Below are 6,196 nucleotides of genomic sequence, written 5' to 3'. Positions count from 1 at the left end.
CAGCAGCAACAACAACATTGGCCATACCAAAGTCACCAATCACAGTAAAAAACCTTTTTAGGGACCACATCCAGTTGTGGCTTAAAATGTTAGTTTGTTTTTTTGTTTTGTTTTTTTTTCTCACTACCCATGTGTGTTGAAAAAAAAGAAGAAAGAAAATGCAACACTATTGTAGATTACATACCACCAAAATTATACAGTATCTTGTTTTATCCCATATAAACCATGTGGATAACAACACAGTAGTTTGTTAAATCCCTTCTTTTGCTTAGCTCTCTCTCTATTTTAGACAAATACATTTGTCTGCATGTCTATATATACTGTATACATTTTATTTGTTTTAATTCTTCTGTTTTTTGGATGAAGATAGTTGTAGGTATTGCATGCATATCTATTATATACATTTATTTTTTTAAATTCTGACCATGTTATTGCTGTGTGGTGAGTGTATTGTTTCATATTCAGCTTGCAAAGTATAAATACAGTATACAAAACATTAATTAGTTAAAACCATATTTTGCAGATGATTTTCCATCGAAGTAGTTGGAAGCACTGCATGTCTACATTAATTATATACTTTATATGTTTTTATTTTTAATTGTCTGTTATTGCAGTTACTTAAATTACACTTCCACTATCCTTACAGCCTTGAGAGTACGGTATTGTTTGCAAATGCCAAAAAATGAAAACCATACTGTACATTTAATAGACTTCATGTAAAAGAACTATATTTGTTTCATACTGTTTGGTGCATTAGTCTGTCTTTCATATCAGGGTAAAATTTATGTTGTGCAATGTTACAAATTCCTTCCACATCAGGTAATGTACAGTATTTAAGCATAACAGCATTCATGGCAACTCATATTTACCAAAGTTTTTATATATAACCAAAAGTGTTTATAAAAGATGTGTTTTTTAATAAAATGTTTAAACAAGGAGGTAGCAATTTTTGTCTTAGTTCAAAGTGTATAAACCCTTGTGATAACCAATGTTAAGTGCAGTGAGAGTGGCGAGGGAGAAGAATGTTTGCCATAGATCTTTTGATTGTTTTTAAATTCACATACATTGTACAACTTGTCCACTCAAATTATTATATTATACATAAGTAAAACGTCCATTTTACAAATAGACCACGTTGCTGCACTGTCGGTTCGGGCTAGGCCTGGCCGCCGTCATCGTATCGGCGCTCATTGCAGGGGATAGCTAGGCCTAGGTATTGAAAATTGACACCCGATCTATTTTACGAAATTTTCAATTTACGAACACCCCTTGGTACCAAGGGGTACGTAAAATGGACGTTTTATACTGTACCAATTTCACGATATGAACAACGCTCATCTGAATTGCGGAATTAATCGTATCGATAGTCAACAAATTCAAAGAACAGGATACCATACCAATTATCTCCAGCCTGTCATTCATGTGTCCCTCTGTTGTATACTACTGTACCAGTCGATAAGAAGACACAGGGAAACCGGTTTGAAGTAAAATATGTTGGAATTTTCTTTTATGTTAAACCATAAAAAAGTAGACTTACTTTGCTACCAGTTAATATTTTGTAAAGTATATTTGTTAATATTTGTAAAGTATTTATTTACAACATGGTACAAATTGCTGAAACTAACCACATGAAATGCCAGCAAAGGAAAATGGATTATTTACTAAATTAATATGCACTAAGCAAAAGCAGTTTAGGTTTGTGTCTGTATCTGACCTTGCAAATGGTGCCATTAATTATCCGACCTCCCTTGTTCTAAAGGTGGGATGAGTAGCCCTAGACTGCTATAATGTACTAAACACCACATACTACTTTGTCAGTATTGTGAAAAATCTTTTTTTAGTTATCCTTTTTTGGGTTTATACATAAATGAAATAATGATGCCATACTCTTTTCGCATTGAATTTGCCAATTTGTTTTAGGAAATCTAATATGTAAGTTTTAAAATGTACGTTTTTATGTATTTATTCTTGTTGCTAATTTCTTGTACAAACTCTTTTCAGCAATGATCCAAATATGTCAGGGGTTGGTGACTTATCTGTAACTGACATCACTGTTGATGTAACCAATACTTCAAATGTAACATGGATTCCTGGGGAAGATGACCTCAATGACTTTGTAATTGACATGTCTCTGAGGTAAGTTTTTTTTTAAATAAACAAAAGTATTGATATGATTACTACTGTTTTGTTGTTCTTGTTCCTTTCCTTCATTAAATTTAGATGAAATATTACATTCTTTTAACATAATTAAATAATTATCATTTGAGGTATATTTATTCATAAGAAAAAACATAGTAGCAACAAGGCTGAATTGCATTTGGATTTATAAAGGTAAAATATTAAAACAACAGAAAAATGACAACAAAAATTACAGTGAATGACTTACAAACTTTGAAAATTGAAATATAAAAAAAAAAAAATGTTTGCATTAATATAAAATGTGGCCATCAACTGAAAGGTTAATGATTAATTGCATAATAAGATGTTTTACACATCATGCATCAACTTTTATTAGAATGCAAATATTTATCAGACCTATGTTCATTTTCAATTACATGAAAGATCTCAGTATGTAACCAAGTTATCAACTTTTTTTTGTATGTATGTTGCATACACAGAACTGAAAACCCTGTTGGTGTTGACAACCTATCCACCTTACATGAACTCAACATGAAAGAAATGGAGGAAGTATATGTAGCAGAAGAAGAAAAACAGCCACACGAACAAGAGACTAATCGTTGCATTTTAAACAGCGTAGACGATACAAGAAACCTAACTGCTGGTATTGCTTATGATATGTCTGTTACATATTCTAGTAAGCTACAGCAGTCTTTCTGCAAATATAAATAATCAACACATTTTTTCTTTGTTTCGTACCCTTGCTTGGAACGATATAGCTACGAATCCCATTGCAATAGTTTCCGCCTGCATTGTACGATACACATCAAGTTGATTTGCGTAAATTTTATTGATAATACACTTTGACAAAAAAAAAAAAGAAGGTATTGTATTCGTACAATACGCATTTTAAATGACATTCTCAGGGCAGTATACAGTACATACAGTGTGGTATACCTGACTGTACCTTGCCAAGCTAGACCTATTATTGACTCAAGGCCAGGGAATCAAGGTGGGTAAACATGACGTTCTCTAAACTGGACTGTCCGGAAAAACCGGTCAAAATGGACAGTCTGAAGGGTGGTCGGTATTGGGAGAGTTGACTGTACTAAAATTGTTGCATTAATGCCTTGTTTATAAATATGGTTTTTCATTCATTCATCCATTCATTTCTTTCTGGTTCATTAAAAAAAAAAACATTGACATAGCAGCAACTTATTTACAAAAGCAATTAAACATAAAAGTTAACACACTTACTAGGTTTAATGACTTCCTTTGTTAAACGATCTTTACTGGTCTTCTCACAATTCTCTTAGTTTCATGTCTTCTTCGTTTATATCTGGCTTAATTTGCACATTGACTGATCATACCTAAAAAAAAAAAAAACATTTCACATAAGAATTTCTACCCAAAGACAGTTATCTTGGTGATATCCTAACCCTCTTCAATGCTGAAGAGGGTTAGGGTTAGGCTAACTATTATCGAGATATCATACGGTACCTATGTTTTATCCACACTGGTAGCAATAGTAGAAAGGCCTAGCCAAGCTAGTGAGGGAGGGGAATGAATACAAATAAATAAAATAATATTAAAATTAATATTATTATTATTAATATACAATAATGGTAAAAATGCGGTTTGGCTCAGTGATTTTCATTACGGTTGTTGAACTTGGAGTCAGCAGAAGTACAAACAAATACAAACAGTAACAAACCCCATGGATGGCAAAACGAACAAGGGAAAACAACGTAAAATATTAAGAGATGAGATCGATATTTATGGGGGAAGAGTGGAATGATGCAACACAGCCAGAGAAAAAGATGGATTTGGCGTCAACATCCTGCAACATTTGTAGAGAAGTAAACCGACAATAGCTGATGATGAAGCCTCTGAAGGTTATCAACAAGGTCGACCCTTAAGTCTAGGGGCCCGTTTATATTAGGATATGTTCACACACACGGCGTAAGACTTGCGTGGCTTACGCCAGGCGTAAGCTAATCCACGAGTTAAAATTCCAAAGTGTTCACACAAACGGCGTTCGTTAAACTAGCAGTAATATAGGCCTATGTGGAATAGTTTTCAGTTTTAAATAATGTACGTGTTAACAGTAGTAAAATTAACAGTGCATCATGAAAACTTTTAAATCTGTGAATTGTTCGAAGTGAGCTTATATGATTATTGTACTTTAAATGAACAATTTTACTTTTGATTTTTCAGCTAGCATTGTTGATGTTGCATGTTTTAATAGACAGTCTAGGCCCTAAATGGTTAAAATATCTTACAAAACACAATCAATAAATCATATACATTATAACTAAGTAAAATGCAATAGAAAAGGAACCCCTTTACCATTTCATTTATAGAGAGCACAGAAAAGAGACTAAAGTAGCTAATATATTGCAATCGTGATTGGTCAATCTCTTGAAATGAGGTCAAATCATTCAAGCATCACTGGCGTTAGCTCAGTGGCGTTAGCTAATCTGGGGTCTGCAGGTAGCGTTAATAACGCCAAGGACGTGGCGTAGTGAGTTGCTTTAACAGCGCCACTGCCTAGTTCACACACAAAGGCGTACGCTACGCCAGGCTTAAGCCAGCCTTACGCCGTGTGTGTGAACATAGCCTTACACTCTGAACACGGATTGACGAACACGGCTTCTCTGATGTGTGTAGTATAAACGGTCTGGATTACACGTGATTACAACACCATCTGGACAAAAGGCTACTTGGCGAACTCGCCAAACTTGCCGTGTTGGAAGTACCAACTTGTAGCCTCCAGGCATAACTTGAAACAGTGGGTGGCAATTCAATAGCTTTCTTGCTGTTGACAGGCGCTAACAAGATGGGATGGGCTTTTATAAGGGTCATTCCGTGCCAACTCAACAAATGGGATGGCTGGGTACCGTCTCAGATTTTCTTGAAACTTGGATATAATGTGCACCAACATGTCTGACGGACAAACCCAAAATTTGACTTGCCAATTCCAAGCAGGGCTCGATTTAGTACTAGCCCGACGTACAATGTCTAGTAAAAACCGCTCCGGGCTAGCCTATTTACTCATCAAGTTGCCCGGTTGTCTAGTGAAGAATTAGCAAGAAAAACATTTAAAAAAAACAAAAAAAACAAAACTTTCGAGACAATCCCTGCACAAGAGGTACCGCAGCCCAGAGAGAACACTCTAGCTAGCGTTCAGCTCTCCACATGCGCGAATGTTGAATTATTAAGATGATCCAATGTTGAATTATTAAGATGATCCCCAAGTCATTCACCAACCACTACAGGATGGCATGTTATCTCTCTCTCTCTCAACATAAGATCGTTTGATCGTTGAATCGGGTTGATTTAGGTACATTTAATTTAATGTACTACCTTGTATTCACATTATTTTCTCATAATGATATTTATAAAATGTTCAACTTTTAATAATTAAGTAATTCAATGCTATAGGAAGCTAGGCTAGCCTAGGCCCTGGGTCTTGTTTAGTCCTAGGCCAAGGTAGCCTAGTCTAGCCTATAAGCAAGATTTATTGCCATTGGGGGTGAGTGACTTGAGACCTGAAGATTTAACAGATGCATTGGTTTGATTGATTTCTGGGCCCTTTGTTAAATATTACAATGCCGACATTATAACCAGGGAGATGCAAAGCATGCTCATCTGTCCCTGTTAGTGTTATAACCATAGTTGATTTTACAGCATGGGAGATTTTTTATTTATTTATTCAACCCTAAATTGAGGGGGTAGCTCAAACAGCAATGCTACAGAAATTATGAAATTGCAAATCAACCTTCAAATTTAATTGTCGCTAATAAATATTTTGAAACAAAATTTTTCCTATCTGTGGGCTAGTAAAATAGTCTGTGGGCTAGTAAAATCTCTAGTAAACTAGCCCAGTGGGCTAGTTACCAAAAAAAGTTAGGGCAAGCCCTGCCAAGTCGTTTAAAAGTTACGGCCTTTTGAAATTTTAGGGTCATACCCCTTTTTTGCTATCAATTATGACATATTTGTAAAGTTGCATTTTCAATTAGCCATATCTTCAAATAGAATAAAGATAATTAACTGAAAATTGATATCTAGACTAACT

The 6,196-nt window shown here is 34.8% G+C and overlaps 1 protein-coding gene across 1 annotated transcript; it reads left to right on the top strand.

Moving 5' to 3' along the window:
- The first annotated feature begins 1,216 nt into the window (after positions 1–1,216).
- On the top strand, positions 1,217–2,945 carry LOC117100703. Its single transcript, XM_033240489.1, has 2 exons — positions 1,217–2,136; positions 2,619–2,945. The coding sequence occupies exons 1-2, from the start codon at positions 2,015–2,017 to the stop codon at positions 2,848–2,850; spliced, it is 354 nt and encodes a 117-aa protein (XP_033096380.1). The 5' UTR covers positions 1,217–2,014; the 3' UTR covers positions 2,851–2,945.
- The last annotated feature ends 3,251 nt before the right edge of the window (positions 2,946–6,196 follow it).

The sequence above is a fragment of the Anneissia japonica genome, unplaced genomic scaffold, assembly GCF_011630105.1.
Source record: "Anneissia japonica isolate Jap-2015-1 unplaced genomic scaffold, ASM1163010v1 scaffold288061_len129757_cov149, whole genome shotgun sequence".
NCBI lineage: Eukaryota > Metazoa > Echinodermata > Crinoidea > Comatulida > Comatulidae > Anneissia > Anneissia japonica.
Note: the sequence above shows the minus strand (reverse complement) of the source record. Positions and strands in the feature narration are given on the sequence as shown.

What these genes read in the sequence shown, in the direction of transcription:
- LOC117100703 (XM_033240489.1), top strand. Translation starts at nt 2,015, where the DNA reads ATGTCAGGGGTTGGTGACTTATCTGTAACTGACATCACTGTTGATGTA. An exon ending in GTAATTGACATGTCTCTGAG is followed by an intron (nt 2,137 to 2,618) that starts GTAAGTTTTTTT and finishes TTGCATACACAG; the next exon opens with AACTGAAAACCCTGTTGGTG.